A 20,051-nucleotide genomic window follows, 5' to 3' on the forward strand; every position below is an offset into this window, starting at 1 on the left:
TATATTTACAATAGATAACAAACTTTAGAATTAAACAGTATCATCCAATTCAAGTATACTCATAGTTACTTAAACTAAGAATAATTTCTCTAATAACACTATGGTTTTACCATAGAGTAAAAGGGTACAATTTCCCGCGCTTTTCTGTACGCGGTCAACTGTACCCGTTCACAGCGATCTAATTAAATTATTAATTAATTCATATCTTTATATAGTTTTGCCACAGCTAGTATAATAATCATGTTTTTAATAATTTTATTTCTTGAGCTTTTTCTTTTATCAATATAAAAAAATAGTCAAAATGAATGTTGACAAATAATTTGTAAAAAAACTTCTTTTCTTTTAGTTTTTATGTCGTGTATACCTACATTTTTAAAAATATCCGCGCATTGTTATGGAATTTATTGGTTAATGTGATATATAAGTAAACACTCCAGAATTTCAGAATCTTTAAAACATTTTACACATATTATTATACTTGCTGTATATTGTGCTATTTAAATTATTATCTACTTAAATTCGAAATATTAACATTATTTTTGAGAATGTACATTTCATTTTAGTTACACAGTAAATTGGCGTCTTTAGAAATAAAAAAAATTATACAAATTGTTCTTTTAGGTGTTACTTAAAAATACAATTTGACATTTAAAAACCATTCACCGTAAAGTTTTCTACCGATGAAGTATTTTTGAAATAAGAATTTTCTATTCTTTATTTCAGCAGTATGAAAACAAGTTAAATATTATTCTAACAGCGCCAAAAATAATTATCATTATGAATATCTGTAATTAATTAAATTGTTAATGTCACGTGGCACAGTATTTTACATTATACAGACAAACATACTACTACAAACGGTGTACGTATATTTAATTGACTTCATTTTGAAATCATGCTTTAAATTTCGAATTAAGAATTACAGGTTGAGTGACGGTTAGAAAAAAATCTATGGCCGTTAAAAATATTATTTTGTAGCTGATATTTGTGAACGTGGGCCACCTTATAAAAAACGCTTTGGTGGAAGGACACGCTAAGAAACACGGTTTGTAGTGACAAGGAAGTGTTCCAAATCAAAAATAATAAAATTTTACAAGAATAATCTATTATTTCTCAAAATGTTTGTTAAAAATATTTACTTTAAAATAGCTGATAAATTTTAATATAAGATAGGACATGAATATTTTATTGAAACCATTGAATAACTAAACTAATACTTAGTATTTTAAAAAATACAAAATTACACACCATAAATTTTTGACATTTGAAACTTTTATATGTAACATATTAAATAAAACATAAATAGGACTATGGGATATTTTGATTTTTATAAATTTACTTTCCAAGTTATATTTATTATTATAGCTAATTAAATTAATCTATAATACATTTTCAATGAGACATTGCCTTATTATTTATAATGGATTTTTTGTTTGTATAATTTGAATTTCGACATTTTGTGATTTTTAGAAAATGTTGCCAGATCAAAGATAGTCTTAAGGATGGCACACATTAAAATATTAAAAGCTATTAAAGAATTCCAAAGGCAATAATTTGAATCTTAGCCATAAAATTATAATGACTGTAGGAATTATTGCCTTCAAAACATTTTAGTTATAACCATTCTATTCTATAAAAACTACAATACTTATTTGAAAACCTACCATGAAACACTGTTTTTAAGACGTTAAACATTAATTAAATACAGATCAATAGAAATATTGTATTCAATTTTACACTAAATAACCTGGAAAAAAATTATGTATTTAATTCTAAAGTTACTTATATAGAAAAAAAAAATTAACTCAATGAAACCAACTGTATGCATTTTAGGAATCATTTATATTGTTCACACATGTTTTCTACAAGAAGAAGTCACATAAACCATAGCATATCAAGACAACTGAATCAATGTATTTAAAGGTACGTAAGGTGAACAAAATTTAAAAGAAAGGTAGAGCCACGGAATATAAGATAAGTACTGCTTACAGATTGAACCTTAGACCATCTAGAAAGGCCGCGGCACTCATATTATGTTTATTGCGACGAACAAAAATTCTTTCAATTAACGTGTGTTTTGCAATGAAAATGCACATTTACCTACTAATACTGTTTTGTGTAGTTATAGTTGCACCTATAATTATTTAAGATTTATATCTAAGGCGCGTAGATGCGGCGATAGCCTAGTTGGGAGTGGAACGGACTGCCGAGACGAAAGTCAGCAGTTTAAAAAAACCTGAGGGCACCTTTGACTTTTCTAAAAACTTATGTGTGTATTATTTGTGAATTATCGCTTGCTTTAGCGGTGAAGGAAAATATCATGAGGAACCCTGAATACCTGAGAGGTTTATAATAATTTCGAAGGTGTGTGAAGTCTACCAATCCACACTAGGCCCACGGGGTGGACTAGGGCTTAAACTACTCAGTATATAATAGTGGGTTGATATTCTTATTATTTTATTATACTTATGTTACACACATTAATCTCCCACATCCAATAGTTTTAATATCCTGTATCATTGGTACGAGTGCTATTACATTTCAGTGATGGTCTTCTGTTGGTGGTTCGATCCGAGTGCGTATTATTTTGATAGTAAGTCGAATAAATAAACAAAGAAGTGTGTCCAACAAAGAAGTGGCTTAGATTGGAAATATCCAGATATTTTTAAACCTAATAATAGACATTGTAAGTTAAGACGAGGCAAAAGAGATAAAATAGGAATGATTTTTAATTTGCCTGACCATCAAAATCTTGCAAACGAAATTTTTACCATATTTGTCATTCATAGGCGTTATGAATAGAATGTTCCTTGCCTTTCCTTTGTCTTATTCATTAACAAAGTAGTATAAAATATACATACTTGACAGATTTTATTACTACAAAAACAAACTTTAAAAAAACTAACACAAAGTCTAGTTTTATAAATGATATATCCATGGTAGGTGTTCTTGAGCTTCGCAGGCGGTCTACCGCCAGCGTCATCGTAGACCGAAGTGGATCATAACGGAGGCTAGCAGCAGAAGACACGTGGCGCTCGACGTGATGCCGTGGATGGCGCTAGTGTTTCGCCGCAGGATCGCCGCCATTTTGTTGCCTGGAATAAGATGGCGGACTTTCTTAATTTACATTTGAGGTCAGGATTGTATTATATTTTTGCAAAATTGCGAGAATTTTTTATTTTATTGTGATGATCTGAGCGGAAAAATCGTCATTTTTGTTGATCTTACAAAATATTAATAGTTTAAACGTATTCGCTTTATGCCATCACACATTCTACCACCTAACTTTGGTCTAGAGTTTCCATATGAGTGAAATAAATTCAATAATGGAAAAACAAGGATTCTTAAGACTCCATATTTGATTATACTTTTTGATTCGTTGCAAATACTTCCTAATATTTTTCTTAGTTAGCCTCATCATAGGTCTCATTCGGCGCAGACTGCCCACCCCCTTTAGCCTTATCTTTGTCACAATTTAAAGCGATTTAAATTAAGGAGTTTCAAGTAAAATACTTACTGCCTTCAGACACGAACACGTGTATCGATGCGGGTTCGGTGTTGCTGGCACTGCATGTGTAGTTACCGGAGTCCTTGAGGGTAGCTCCTCGGACCGTGAGACGAGACTGTGTCCTCGCCCCCGGTTCCGTCTCTACGGTAATGCCGCCGCGCGTCGCATCGTAGTTTATCATGCGGTCATTGTGGTACCAGAACACGTATTGCGGCGGTGTTGGGCTCTGGCAAGAAAATTATAACCTTATTGATGGGAAGAAATGAAAAAAATATATGGTTTAGGAAATAAAGACTTATTTAATGAGTTCTTATGTTTAGGCGAATGTTAGACATTGAAATAAAACTATTTTACGGATTTTATTGTGGTTATTTATATTATTATTTTCTCCCGACGTTTTGAAGACTTTGCAGCCTTCATGGTCACGGTCAATTACAACTTGGAGCAAATTTTTTAAGATTGAATATGGGTTAGAATCACACCTATAAAATACTAAAAATATAATTTATCTATCATCATTCCAAAAACATAGGACCTATAAACAACCAAAACAGATACAAGAATATCGTAACCACTTTGACCTAGACATTTCCTATAAAAACTCGAAGTAATAAAACATGAACGGCGACATTTATTTCTACGAGATTTCGATATAAAACAACGGCGCGGGTCGTAAACAGCCATCCTTGATCCACTCGTAGCCGTCACTTACTAATGTATGAAATTTTTATGACCACGTGACGTTTTTTATTACGCGCCATATGCAATAACCGTAAAAAATCACCCCTTTATTGCTATATTGAGTCGGGTTTTGTTGTAATTAGTTATTTCTGATTTTAAATTTGCGAAATTATTTTAAATTTCAAATGTGGAATTAAATTTTTTTTTTGTTATATTTACGTTTCATTTGAAATGTTTTAATGTTCTTTGATAACTTTAAAGTTGCAAAATAACAAAAAATGACGCGCTTAAAATAAATTATCAATTTTTATTAAATTTAGTTTTCATTTGTTGAAATTGTTTTTAATCTGGCCTTTGTTATTAATTTAAGTCATTTTCGTATGATCTATTATTCTGACATATTATTATTGATATTTAATCATATAACGGTTTATGGTTAAAACTATAATTTTCTTGTTACATTTGTCAAAGCCAATGTAAACAGGTCACAATTGACTTGTAAGTCAGACACGCGAGGACGTGACGTCACGTCCGCCCTCGGAAGGCGGATTTAGGCGCGTGACATATCAATCATGTTGGCTTTGACGTTTCTGAAATTCAATATTGAAAACTTAACTATGGATATTTATCATACAGCAACGTTATTTCATAGCAGTTGTAATATTGTTTATCGAATTAATTTAATCAAATATAGCAAGAGCTAGAATTAATTCTTCTATATCGGATAAATAGGATGCTCGTATAAGTTGCGGCATTCCTTATCGAATAGCTCTATTGAGTAATTTGACTCTGATGCATAATAGTATCGATAGCAAAAAAGTTTTAGCGTTCACGATTAAAATACGTTATTAAAAAAAAAAATTCAAGCGTTGAGATGAGCGTAGGCACCTGGTGGCAGAAAGTACATACTTTTGTATTGTACGTGCGTATGTAGGTATTTGTTTAGAAATATTATGATTCATCATCATCAGGATGTCCATTGCTGAACATGGGCTTCCCCCAAAAAATTCCAGATCGACCTATTGGAAGCCCCTACATCCAGCGACCTCCTGCGAATTTGATTAGGTCATCTATCCACCTCGTGGGACGTCCGACGCTGCGCTTGCCAGTTCGTGGCCACTCCAGAACCTGCTTGCCCCATCGGCCATCAATTCTTATGTACAATCTCTATATATAAAAATGAATCCCTATTTCCCTTGGTCACGCCATCACGCGTGAACGGCTGGACCGATTTCACTATTTTTTGTTGTTGTGTTTGTTATTGTTAGGAGAAGGTTCTTATAAAGGAAAAGTTCAAAAAATTACGCGGAAAATTGGAAAATTTAAGAAAACTTAACGAAAATATTAATTTTATATAACTGTTAATTGTTTGAAATAACTGTCAGCGATTGACAGAATGTCCGATGCAAATTCATAGTTAAGACGGGACGTCTATCGGGTCAACTAGTTAATAATATTTTCGACCCGCTTCTCCCCCGCCCTAAATTAAAAGCTGACTGCTTCTTTGAACATTGATAATGTTCACATAGAACCCATTATTTTCATTATGTAGAAAGACAAAAGCATCTTATACAAAACCTCACCTTCTCCACAATGCATATAAGGTGTATGACGCTCCCCATGTCCACGTGATGTTCTCCCGAGCCCAGGATGAACGCCTCCGGTACCACGATCTGGAGACGCACGTAATGCGACACGATTCCTGTTCTCGTTGACACCTGAAAATATATATTTTATTATTAAATGCTTAGACCTTGTACAGGGTCATTTTGACATTGCGTTATTAAATGAAACCACATATTCGTCATCACCTTTGCTGATATTGTGCCAAAATTCATCCTTGAATAATTTCACCAAAAATCCTGGCTTAAGTCTACTGATTTTTTGATCATTTTATAGTTTAATACAATATGGCGTGTGCGTGAGTGTATTGAAAGTATAATGTTGCCGCTGCGACTAATTTTAGAGTAGTAGTAGTGGCATTAGGGCGTGTAAAATTTAAAATTACTTTTTGTTCATATTTATTTTGTTCGAAATTATAAAAAGTGTATTTTATTTTACATCTACGGCTCAAGTAAGTTATTGTAAAGTGTTATTTCTAAGTATATAAGTATGTGGTTTCATTTAGTAACGCAATGACGTCGTAGAAAGGGCGCGCTACGTTCTTATTTAAATTTTAAATCTGTCGTTTTTATTATAACTACCACATTTTATGTGTAATACAATGCTTATACGGTTTTGTATTGCTATGAACACACATGTAGATAAATATTTTTTAACCCATGTCCGTTCTACGCACGTTCATCTGCTAAATATAATAGTTTTTATTTAATGCATGAGCAATTTCCCTTATACTTTGGCAAAAAGGAAAGATCATATAAATCGCGTCCGTACTCCTTAATAAATAAATAGCGGCGATAGCCTAGTTGGGTGTGGAACGGACTGCCGAGACGAATGTTCGCAGGTTCAAATCCCAAGGGCACACACCTCTGACTTTTCTAAAAAATCATGTGTGTATTCTTTGTGAATTTATCGTTCGCTTTAACGGTGAAGGAAAACATCGTGAGGAAACCTGCACATCTGAGAAGTTCTCTATAGGAATTTCGAAGGTGTGTGAAGTCTACCAACCCGCACTAGGCCAGTGTGGTGGACTAAGGCCTAATCCCTCTCAGTAGTAGAGGAGGCCCGTGCTCAGCAGTGGGCAAGTATATAATACAGGGCTGATATTATTATTATTATTATTATACTCCTTAATATGTCGTCTAAGACAAGAAAAAACAGAAGAGGTTCAAACAAGAGCGTATACATTTTGATTTTATTTACACCGTGATTCTTTTGCGTTAAAATATGTATTTCGCTTCCTAAGGAAAGGTTTTAAGAAATACAATGTATGACTTCCACTTCTAGTGATTTTGTTAAGCTATAGTTTTAGTAAAAACGTTTTGCCGCAACGAAATATTAAAGAATGAATTAAAACAATAATTTCTTATGTTTATGCGAATATTAGACATTTAATTTTTCTTTTTTTTTCTTTTTTTCCCGACGTTTCGAAGAATTTGCAGCCTACATGGTTACGAGGGGGGGGGGGGGGGAGGGAGTAAAATATTAAAACCGCGATAAAATTCGAAAAATATTTTAATTTTAATTAAAACAATAATTTTTATCTTCAAACTTTCGTGCCAAACAAGCCTCTCATTATAATAGTGAAATAAAAATAAATACTTTATAGGCTAAAATTCTTTACAGTTAACCGTAAACTCAATGTTATATCGGGTAATAAAATTCAATGAGTAATTACGAGTTAAGGTGGTTTTTTTTATTGCGTTGAATGACGAGACGAGCTTGCTATTCGCCTGATGGTAAGCGATACGACCGCCCATGAACAGTAGAAACACCATCCAACACCTTGAATTACAAAGTAATGTTTAGTATTCCACTGCGCTCGTCATCTTGAGACTTGAGATGTTAAGTCTACTATGTCCAGTATTCACACTGGCTATAGTGTCCTTCAAACCGTGACTACACACTTGACTAAACACAACAGTGACTACACACTGCTGCTTGGCGGCAGAAATAGACATTACGGTGGTACGTACCCAGGCGGACTCTCACATATGAGAGACCAGTGTCGCTTGTACAAGAGCGGATTTTAGAAATATTCGTTAGAGTAATGTGTTGATAATTGCAGAAGTTTTGTTGAAGAAACTGTATAGACTAGCTAGCGGTAGGAAATGTTTTATATCTGCCTGGATAGCGACCACAGTACACAAGTATTAAAACACGCCATAGTGGCCCACGTAAGTGTATAACTTCGGGATCTGCCTGTCTATATCCGGTTCCAAAAGGCCGGCATAATTGTGTCGACTGTCGAGGGGTAATCATCTCTCGTGATTCGACATTCTATTGGACACCACTCCACTTACCATCAGTTGCAGTACGGTCACTTTGATGTAACCATATATAAAAGGCTTTAACTGAGTTAATGTACGAAAAGTTCATAAAAGTTTAGAAATGTGATTCTAGTTTTTATATGAAATAATGGCGTGTAATAGAGGTATTAAAATTATACTGTAACTTTTAAACTGTTTATACTATAATATTTGAAGTAAAAATTGTTGTATATTTGTTCTAATTACAAGTACAGTCAGCCACAAAAGTAGTTGAGTATACATTAAGTTTAATTGAAACATTTTTTTTTATTTTTTATAAAGTAAAGTAAAGCCGTTTCATTTGGTTTTTGTGAAGAAAAATAGTGTTGAGATTTCAATAGCGTATAGGCGATGGCAGGTTTTAACACATTGTACACAGTGGTAGATATCCGGGCGTATACAAAATATATCCTACCACCAGCAAAACATATCACCAAGAAAAAACATCTAAACACACCTTTTATTCCCGAAAGGGTAGGTAGAAACGTAACGTTAGGCCGGCATAACCAGGCCGACCATCAGGGAATGTTTATCTCTTGTCGACATGTTTTTGGGCATCTCTTCATGTACAATCTGGTACAACAACACCAGTAAGTGAAGATAGAGCCAAACTAGGCCACTATGACGTACATCCGATAAAAAACAATCTAGTGCACCTCCATTTAGACATTTGTTCCATCCTATGATAAGAGGAGCCTAGCCATATCGTGCACAAATTCCTGATACCGGGCTTATTTAGAAGAAAAAAATAATATCTAACCGACCCGGGATTCAAACCAAGTTCTCAGAGTTAAACGTACCGCACATGAAATACAACTACGTTACTGAAGCAGTCAATAAATACAATGTTTAATATCTAAATATAGCTAACATATACCAACTACGTATGTGTAACATCAAACATTATCCGATTATATAAAACTTAGTTTACGTATTTACGTTTCGCAAAATATAATACTCAGAATCACACCATTACTTGAAACTCAGTTTTGGGAAAATCTCCTCTAACAGACGGACACATAAGCCGTTCTAAGTATATGTACCATTAGGGCAAAATTCGTTCGAAATACAGTAGGATTGAAGACTCAAATTTCAGTGAAGCTAAGTTGCCTGTAAAGGCTTTGATATTCAAGTCCGTAATCTGGTATTTGGAACAAGATACGGATAAAACAGTTTCAACTTACGTATTGAAATTGTACGTCAAGATTTTGTATATACGCATCATCACACATTTATCCCCGAAGGGGTATGCAGAGGCACAACCAGGTCAACCATTTTCGCCGAGTATGTTCCGCCCATGATGTGAGAGAGGGCAAGCCAGGCACTAATTCCAGACTCCTGGCTGATACTGAGCAGAAAAACTTAAATATCACTTTCCCGTCCTGGGATTCGAACCCAGGTCCTCAGAGGGCTGCCGTACCGCGCACGCAGTACAACTACACAACCGAGGTAGTCACAGGTACCTTTTAACCATGATTTTGTATACAGATGTAGACAATAACATCTACATAAGACTTGTAGTGTTATGCATAATAAAAACAATTAAGCCAGTTTAATACTAGCTATCCACAGCTCCAATCGCGTAGAAGTCCGTCCGTGTAAAATAATTTTTAAGTTAAATTGTAACTTGCAAATATCTTAAAATTACTCTTCTGATATCCGATTTTTATGAAACAAAGCCTATAGTCTGTTCCTAATTTTGTCGTGGTAATTGAGAGGGCAGTTAGTCAAAGGCGGCCAATTTTTTACTGATTTGGAATGTACGTAAAACGAACTTTCTTCCTATCTAAGTTTCATACATCTACGTAAATTAGGAATGAATTTTCTTGTTTGATAAACAGCAGTAGGAACGATAAGATAATCTAGTTAACCATGTGATAAAGCAGAACCGGCTTTTCTGACTTACTGCCCTTTTGATTATCATACATACATACATACATAACATCACGCATTTTATCCCCGAAGGGGTATGCAGACGCGCAACTAGGGCACCCACTTTTCGCCAAGTATGTTCCGTCCCATGATGTGATAGGGGGCGAGCCTATGGCCATGTCGGGCACAAATTCCAGACTCCGGGCTGATACTGAGCAGAAAAACCCAAATATCACTTTGCCCGACCCGGGATTCGAACCCAGGACCTCAGAGCGCTATTGTACCGGTCATGCAATACAACTACGCCACCGGGGCAGTTGACTATCATGACAGAATTATATTCTGTACACCAGTGAAAACTACATGAAAATCCGTTAAGTTATTTCAGATATTTGTATCTGTCAATTCAGTTAACATAACACAAAAGTTTTGCTCAGCGTGGCAATTAAACGTATCAATATACTTGGTTATTCCTGACGATCAAAGCACAAACGACTCTATTGTCCTATAAATATAAGTATAAAATTGCTACAGCTTCAAGTGTAGTATGAATTGCAAAACTTTTAAATTTATAAACAGTACCGCTTTCCGTCAAAAATACCACACTAATCTAGTTGCAAAGTTCATTATTTACGAAAACCAACATTAAAACCTTCGCCCATTTTTAACTTTGCCACTGTTTATTTATTAAAGTTAGGAAGCTTGCCCGAAAATAAATAATTCAAGAGACTTCTCAACCACGTGGTCCGATCTTGATACTGCGAATCATTTTCTTCATGCAAATACGGTCATACAATCTCGACGCTTTTTGTTCTGAAGCTGCCAGCTCTTATTAACTTGTAATGAGATGGAAACGTATATTTGCTAATTTCCTTTATGAATTTTGGCGGTTTGTTTATTCTTTGTATTGGTTTAACATCTTATTGTTAATCTGTATGGAAATTATGTGCCTATATTGTATAAATATGTTTTAGAAGATCTAAGAATTTCAGGGGTGATAAATTGTTGCTTAAACATAAAGACTGCCTTGGTGACGTAGTTGTACTGCATGCGCAGTACGACAGCGCTCTGAGGACCTGGGTTCGAATCCCGGGCCGGGCAAAGTGGTATGTGGGATTTTCTGCTCAGTATCAGCCTGGAGACTGGGATTTGTGCCCGATATGGCGATAGGCTCGCCCCCTATCACATTATGGGACGGAACACACTTGGCGAAAAGTGGGTGCCTTGGTTGCGCCTCTGCATACCCCTTCGGGGATAAATGTGTGATGGTGAGTATAAAGATAAATCTCCTTTGAATGGGGCTTGATATGTATATTGTATATATTATTCGTATTAAAAGTGTTTAGGATAAAGCGTATTGCGCATATATCTTCAGTGCATTTTTAGAAAACAAAATGCAAATTCCAAATAACGGTTTCGTGATCACATTAATTTCCTAGGGGCATTTAACAACCACAAGAAAAATTTCAATGTTTATCACTATAATCATCCAAGCGAGCTTAACTTCTTAACATGTTACCCAATCAATACTTAGAAGGTCGAAACACGGGCTTATTCAATCAATATTCCTTCCATCTAAAAAGGGTGTGACAAGACTTAATAGATGCAATTAATCTTATAAAATATTAATCTCTGTCCCCTTTGGCCTGGGATATTCACCCTTTCACAAAAGAATATAAAAACGCCGCCTCATTGTGAAGTCGATAAAAAATATAGTAAAGGGCGCGTTTGGAAATTGCCTCGCCCGAACCCTTGTGTGTTTACTTACATATTTTCAAGGAGAACAAGGCCGTTCGGTCGTGTTATACAGTAAGGATTTTCTTCGATGAGTTGACAGCAGTTCTTTCTTATTTTACGCTTTGGAAAACAATTTGCCAGCAACGAAGGTACGGGAATTTACGGTGCCCTTTGTATGCTTTTATTAAATTGAATATCACGATTTTATGCTTTTTTATTTGGAGATGGAAATATGTTTGTGCGAATGGGGTATTTATGCAGTGTAGGGCAATAATGGCTGTTAGTTAATATGCTGTTAGGTATATCTCAATGTCATGATTGCTGACTTAATAGTTATGTTATAGAGGTATTATAAAATTAACAGTTGCATCGTTTTGGGGTAAACATAGTTAAGGTCACCCATTAGTGAACAACCGATGCTATTTAGTACCATATTACGTTTCACGAACATAAATGAGTTTTCCAATAAGACGAGTAGTGATATAAATAAAAATAATTTTAACAAAAAATTAAACCGCCTTCAAAAACCACTCAAAACCAAAAAATAATTTCATATAACAAGTATATATTGGATACCAATTTTGGAGTCGGTGCCTAATTAAAATTGCTAGTTAGCTATATTTGTTGCATAGTCCATCTATGAGCTAAATTTCTTTCAAATCAATTAAAAGGAGTAGGTTTGCGTGTACTACAACATACACAGTGAAAGGTGTAATACCAAGCACATGTATGGTGTTTCATCTTTTTATTTCCTCTTTTTTCGCGGCAGGGAGTGTAATACACCCACATTTGCCCAGCTATAGGTAACAGGGGAAGAATTTGGGTAGTGTACAGTTCACAAATTTAAATATTTTCTTAATAGCTTTCATTTGCTGTGCTGCGGCGGTGTGTTTATCTCCGGTGACGATCTGACTTGTTGACTTTGTACGCTGGCAGCACATTGTTTTCGTATATTCATTAATGTATTTATCTAGCTTAACTAGCAATTTTAATTAGGCACCGACTCCAAAATTGGTATCCAATATATACTTGGTATATGAAATTATTTTTTGGTTTTGAGTGGTTTTTGAAGGCGGTTTAATTTTTTGTTAAAATTATTTTTATTTTTTGCTTTTTTGTGTTAGTAAAAAATAGACCGTCTCAATGGCATAGTTGTGTTTCGCTCACGATACGACTATCGCGCTGAAGAGTTACACCTCTGCCTACCCCTGAAAAGGGTAAAAGGTGTGATGCTACATATATGTATGTATGTAAAAAGTGGAGTCAACTAAACCCAACGCAAAAACACAACTAATGTGTTTCGCATGCAGTACGACTATCGCGATGAAATTATACGCCTCTGCCTACCCCTGACACGGGGAAAAGGTGTAATGCTATATATATTTATGTAAGAAGTAGATTCGAGGAAACCTAACGCAAAAATACAACATATATTTGGCTCACAGTACAACTATCGCGCTGTGGTGTAACACCTCTGCCTACCCCTGAAAAGGGGAAAAGGTGTGATGCTATATGTATGTATGTATGTAAGAAGTAGAGTCCACTAAACCCAACACAAAAACACAACTAATGTGTTTCGCACGCAGTACGACTATCGCGCTCAAATGTTACACCTCTGCCTACCCCTGAAAAGGGGAAAAGGTGTGATGCTATATATATGTATGTAAAAAGTAGATTCAAGCAAACCTAACGCAAAAACACAACTGATATATTTCGATCATACTATAACTATTGCGCTGCGGTGTTAAATCTCTGCTTACCCCTAAAAAGGGGAAAAAGTGTGATGTTATATACATATATGTATGTATGTAAGAAGTAGAGTCAATTAAACCCAATCCAAAAACACAACTGATATGTTTCACACAGTACGACTATCGCGATGAAATGTTACGCCTCTGCCTACCCCTGACACGGGGAAAAGATGTTATGCTATATGTATAAGTATGTGAGAAGTACAGGCAACCAAACTCAATGCAAAAACATAACTAAATACGTCACAGGAAAGCTAAATTCGCGATTTCGTTTTTTTGGACGACATAATTATTCTAGTTTTTTTAATTTTAAAACCAAACTACCGAAGCGATCTTGAAAAACACCAACTTGGGACCAATCTGGAGAGATATTCTTTCGAATAAAAAAAGAATTTTCTAAATCGGTTCATAAATGAGCGAGTTCCGAGGTAACAAACATACAAAAAAAAAAAAAAAAAAATCACGTCGAATTGATAACCTCCTCCTTTTTTTGAAGTCGGTTAAAAAATAACCTGTCGTTTTAAAGTAAAATTTCGTAAATTTAGGTCACCCGTGCCGCCTTTTAATATCGTGAAATTGTTCACGAGCAAAAATGGACGGTCATTGTCCGTTTACCAAACGGGGTAAACTCACCCGTAATTTACGGCCAATGAAAAATTTTAATGATTCGGCAAAAGGTCTAAGACGCTTAATTTCTACTTAATTTATCTAATTTAATGCTACTTTTGCTTTTGAAAATTTATTATCATAAAATTACTTTTGATATATTAAACTCGAGAAATGTTTAATTAAGCCCCTAATAAACTCCGGGTTTCCCCTTTGTTTACGAGTGTAATAAAAGTAGTGTACAATCTGTGCATAGATATATGTATACATTGTTATACACAAAGTGGTTCAAAACAATCAGACAGGAACGTGCCTGGACTCGACAATCCAAAATTGAGTGCCGTATGGCCTACCTACAGACTTTTGTCGGTACATAACGGATGATAGGCTTTGTGAAACCTTAATGACTTTGATTTGTCTTTCTACAATTTCGAAGAAAAAACCGGAGTCACTATATCTATATTCGCAATTCAGAGATCAGAAATATTTTAATGTTTATACAAAAATTCGAATTTGTGTACAAAGTCCACCATTAAAAAAATTAAGCCATTTTGTATGGAGTCTAATCAATTCTTTATTAAACGTTTACCAAACAGACACAAAAAAGTTTCGATTAATTGCCAGTTTGGTTTTGGTTTGAGGAAAGCCTAACTATCAATAGTTAATTTAAAATCTGCGTTGAACACTGCCGCTGTATTGTTACATATCATTTCGGAATCGGGGTAAAATTGAACTCACAAATTGGGGTAAGTACTGCAAAACGGGTCAGACTGTTGGCAACTTAAAACGTACTAATGTTATAAATCAGAAGTTATTTGGATATGTGAACATTAAAATACTTTCGTATGAATTTCACATGGGGTAAATATGCTTATCGTTTTGATGCCAAATATAGAATAATTTTGACTGCTTACATGACATTATTCAAGGTATTTTTTCGGTATGAGAACAATATTCAGTAATTGCATTACTTTAAACGTAACTACATTAAATTTTAAATCTAATTTGGCCTTGTTTGCTTAACATTATTAGAGCAGAAATTTATTAATTCAAATAACTCGCTTTCTTGCGTTAAATTAGTTTCAATCTCCAGCTTTATAAAACATGGTCGAAGTAATTAGTTAAATAAAAATGCTAAAAGAGCAATTACGTGAACTTTGTAGCAAGTTGCATGGAAGTAGATTCCCCATAGAAACCTTCGGAAAAAGTTACCTCTATATCCAAGTTGAAAGCAAAGTTTATGGCTGCCCCAGAGAGATGAGTCTTGGAAAATTATTTGATCAGCAGCGAAGTCTAGCCGGGGGCGTACGTTGAATAATCTGACTTTATTTGCAGAACATGTATCTGAATCTTTAATGCTTGGGGTAACGGATTGGGGTGGAATGTATTTATTTTGTTACGTAATGTGCCAAGCTTTGTTGGAGAGAATATTTGTTACGCAGGTTTCGTTATTTACGAACTCACAATTTCCAAATTGGTTAATTCAATTTTCTTGGTTTACGACACCTGACCCGCAGTTGGTTATAAGAAAGTCCAGGATTTTTGTTTTTTTTTTTTCCTTTTGTTTTTACTGCGATCATACTAGCCCCGTATTATAAACTGACCTATTGCCAGGCACGGGTTAACCACTGAGGAGGTTTAGACTGTATTCCACCACACTGGTCTGGTGCAGGTTGGCAGGCCTTAGCACACGTAAATTATTATGGAGAATTATTGGGTATGTAAGTTTCTTCACTACGTTTTCCTTTATGGTTAAATATTTAATCTGATACAACGTCGAAAAATCGGAGGTATACAAGATATTTAGACCTATGAACCTTCATCTCGCCAGTCTGTTTCATTCTCAATAAGTTGGCAATATGATTTACATTGAAACAATTTCATTACAAGAGCCATTAACAAAATTACTTTAAAAGTAAGCCTTATTCACTGAACCTTTAGTTCAAAGTTTTCTTTTAACAAAAATACTGTATAATCCGTAAAAATCATTGCCGTGTGAACATTTAATGAACAAAATCAAAAGGTAGTAATTTCATTAATGAATCGTATAACTTTTCAAACGAACGTAGCGTTTTTTACGTTTATTTATTCATCGAATCGAATTTATTGAGGCCGAAACGTAATCCTGGCAAAATCCAAAGTGAAAATTTTAATTAACGCCGAAATGAAACGCGAGTCCTTGTGTCGCCATTTTCGTGGAAAAATTGAATATTTTCGTATAATATCTATTAGAGATGTTCGAGTTTTATTTTTGTATGCGTTTTTATTTGACTTCGAGCAATACGCCTGCATAGCGCATTTGATTTGTATTCATACGAGAAATATGTATTGGGGTAGACATGATATGGAAATTGGGGTAAATATGAATATTTGTTTTATTTTCTGATTGGAAAATATAGCCATTTAAGAACAATTTTTTCTAGATTCTAGACACATGAAATAAAGTTAAAAGCTAGATTTTACAATACCTGGCATTCATAGGTCCCGTTGTCCCTTTTCTGGACGAACTTGATTTGCAATGTCCAATCTTCAGATCCTTCGCCGTGTAATACCTGAAATTTATTGAAATAAAATTTAATTATCCTCCAACTCGGAGCCTTTAAGAGTTTTTAGGGTCTGGAAATTCATCGGCTTATTATAATTAGTACTTTGGAAACTTTTGACCTTTTTATATTCTTACAAGACTTTTATCAAGATAATTTTATTATAATGTTTTTGAAAGTAATTGCTTTAAAGATATTGGCTTCGAAAAGTAATTAAGACATACACTTACATCAATCGATTTTATAAAAAAAAATACTTTAATTAATAAGAAATCGTAGTAAATATTCATAAGATTATAAACGTGACGGTATGAAACAAACTAAATACTTTAGTTAAAAAAAGAAAATTGTAGAAAACAATGTCCTTTTTACCTGAAATCGTTCATCGTTAGTATACGTAAACTTGCCGGAGCTCAAGATATGCCAGTCACGTTTCCTGATCCAGGAAACTTGCTGCAAAGTGAAAGACATTTTAGTTGTAATTTGATTATTGACTTGATGTGAATGCTGATGAGGACTGAGTTTATTGTAAACATTGGTGATAAACACGGAAAATAAAATGAATTTGAATTTAAAACATATAAGTTTGATGGGTCTTAGTAGAGGCTTTCCCGTCCTCACACCCACCACTACAATTGTAAGCCAGGATCAGCAGTGGCACGCATTTTATGACACCGAGCTGTGAAGCTCGGCGGGTCTCAGAGAAAACTAATTTGTCTTTATCTCGTGACGAAATTGATCAAATAGTTGGAAGTATTAAATGTCCCTTGATAGCAAAGCGGGAGACAAAATAATGGACTAACGTTTATAACTAGATAAGTCAGTTGTAAAGCACCACGGATAAATATTAAACGAAATGGTCCTATCACATGAAGAGATTTGAAGCATAATAAGCATGGCAAAATCGCCGGAAGCACGGAAATATACATAATAAGTAGTGACCGCTGCCCATAAATATTTACAGTAAATGACTAGACATGAATACGTTTACTGATGGTACCACCGCTATATCTATTTCTACCACCGAGCAGCAGTATGTATGCACTGCTGTCTTTCGGTTTGAAGGACTTTGCAGTCAGTGTAATTACTGGGCATTATGAGGCTTAACATATTTCTTCTCAGGGTGATGAACGCAGTGGAGTGCAATGCAGTACTTTATAATTCCGAGTTCTGAGTCGCTATTTCTATTGGACGGCCGAATTGTATTTTTCCAAAGAGTAAAAAAAAAATATTTAAGCCTCAAACGTAGTGAGGTTCTTATTGAATGTTACTTGAGACGAATATCGCTTGTCAAAACGGGCAAGATACCTTGCCATTCAGGTCAAACGGGAATTATTATCTTTTCAAAAAAATTATATTAAGACCATAAAATTGCTTCGTCTAAGGCTTTAGTATCTACAGGGGCCTTATTATCTAAAAGTTTAAAGCCATAACACCGTGTTACCTACGTAAAATTAGCGTATGGTATTCTATATCTCAATTGCAATTGTTATTATCGGGACCTTTACGGTTTTGTTATTAACTGTCACAAGTGTTGCATAGGGAATCAGGGCCCAAGAATTGCTCAGTAGATTCTACAATATGTAACTCACCCCTCTCTCACTGAGATGGCCAACAAGGCAGTGTAGGTATGCGGTGCCGCCGAGCTGCGCCGTCACGTTGCTCACGGAGTTGTTTGCGGCGGCGTCAATCGCCGGCTGCACGCCGCTGCGCCAACCGCGAGATCTTGACGCGCCATGATGTCCTGGTACATAGAGATTATTGAGATTGCCATGAACCAATTTGATCTGGATTTGTGCCGTGGAACAAAGTGACTGTTTGGTATGCTTGCAGGTTTGGGTTGGGAACTGGAATATCTTAGTAGGGAAGCTAATGACATGTCGTATTTCCCAAGCTAGACAACATTTAGTAAGTGTTTTTTAAACACGGTTTAGTGGCTGGATGTTCTAAAGAATATTGTCATCAGATAGCTGGGCGGATGTAAAAATTAGGCCTAACAATATGAAATTAACAGCGTCAAGGCCATGTTAACGACAAATACCGAGGGATAATCATTTCTCATTAGCCGACGTTCTATTGGTCCTCACTCCACTCCATCAGGTGCATTGGGGTCACTTTGCTGTGCCAAATGTCCAAGGAACACGATAGATACAGGCCAATTTGACAAGACTATCTGCAAATCTTTAGGTCTATATTCAGCAGTAGACTTCATGTATCTGAATATATCATATGTAGCAGTGGGATAAGCAGTAGTGTATCTCAAATCGAGTTCTTACTTATGTCCCCGGTGGAGGATGTGAAGAGTGGCAGCATGCAGAACACGGCCGCAGCTAATTGTAAGCCCATCCTGCCGGCCAGTCGCCATCTCATCTGCAACAACGTCATGCTAATTAGTTTTGGGATCTGCGAGTATCTTAAGAATATAAAGCTTCACCGCTCGGTGTCATAAAATACGTGTCACTGCTGATGCTGGCTTACAGGAGTTGTAGTGGTGGGTGTGAGGGCGGGAAAGTCTCTATCATAAGAATATAGGAGATAGATATATCGTTATGATGGTTGTTAATGTGTTAAAATTGTAATAGCAGAACAATCAGTAATGTTTTATTTAGTACTATCTTGTACAAGCAAAGGAAATATTTGTGGAAATATAGTTTATAACGAATATGCACAAAATACGAAAAAGCATAGATTATTATATGATTATTTTACTGGCGAAGATTTGTAATTAGCATAGGACCATATACTGTGTTTAACCCCTACTGATGTAATTTGTCTGTAAATCTTCCTAAAATAAATAAATAAGATGCCCGCGACTTCGCCCGCGTGGAAATCAGTGTCTCAAAGTTTTTCAACCACAACACAACACAACCACGCGACCATTTCAACAGTAATCAATTTACATCAAATCGTAATATTCTATTAACTTAAACCTTCCTCAAGAATTGCGCCATCTCTTAGTAAAAACTGTAATTAATCCGTTCAGTAGATTTTGTGAAAATTGATCCCATATAGACAGCTTTTGGGGACTTTGTTTTATAATATGTATAGTTTGTAAAAGATGATCAATTTGTATGAAGATCACCAGAGGCCTTAAACCCGTTTGTTATCTGAACAGAGTCTTTAGCAAGCAAACATTTCTATTCTTTTCACTTACTACAGTTTTTTCTTATTTACGTTCGCTTTGGCCACATAAGTTATCGGCAGGATATGCCATTTTCATACTTTTTGTTATTGTTTCCTATTATTGTTAATGATGGTAGTAAGACATCATGTCTAAGATCCATTATTTTAAGTAATCTCCAGTGTCCTTAGATGTACCAAATACCGGAAAAGAAAACATTCTGAAACTTTTTGATCCCACGCCTCTCTCTCCGATTATGTCGGATTGCCGTTTCACTAGACTATGAGAGTGAAGGAACAGAGA

The 20,051-nt window shown here is 35.1% G+C and overlaps 1 protein-coding gene across 1 annotated transcript; it reads right to left on the reverse strand.

Moving 5' to 3' along the window:
* Positions 1-1,823: 1,823 nt before the first annotated feature.
* On the reverse strand, positions 1,824-19,012 carry LOC115449110 (hemicentin-2). Its single transcript, XM_030176822.2, has 7 exons — positions 18,904-19,012; positions 18,220-18,371; positions 17,000-17,080; positions 16,553-16,636; positions 5,773-5,907; positions 3,518-3,734; positions 1,824-3,095 (listed from the first exon to the last, which is right to left on the reverse strand). The coding sequence occupies exons 1-7, from the start codon at positions 19,010-19,012 to the stop codon at positions 2,980-2,982; spliced, it is 894 nt and encodes a 297-aa protein (XP_030032682.1). The 3' UTR covers positions 1,824-2,979.
* Between the last annotated feature and the right edge of the window lie 1,039 nt (positions 19,013-20,051).

This window comes from Manduca sexta, chromosome 16 (assembly GCF_014839805.1).
Source record: "Manduca sexta isolate Smith_Timp_Sample1 chromosome 16, JHU_Msex_v1.0, whole genome shotgun sequence".
In the NCBI taxonomy this organism is placed as follows: Eukaryota; Metazoa; Arthropoda; class Insecta; order Lepidoptera; family Sphingidae; genus Manduca; species Manduca sexta.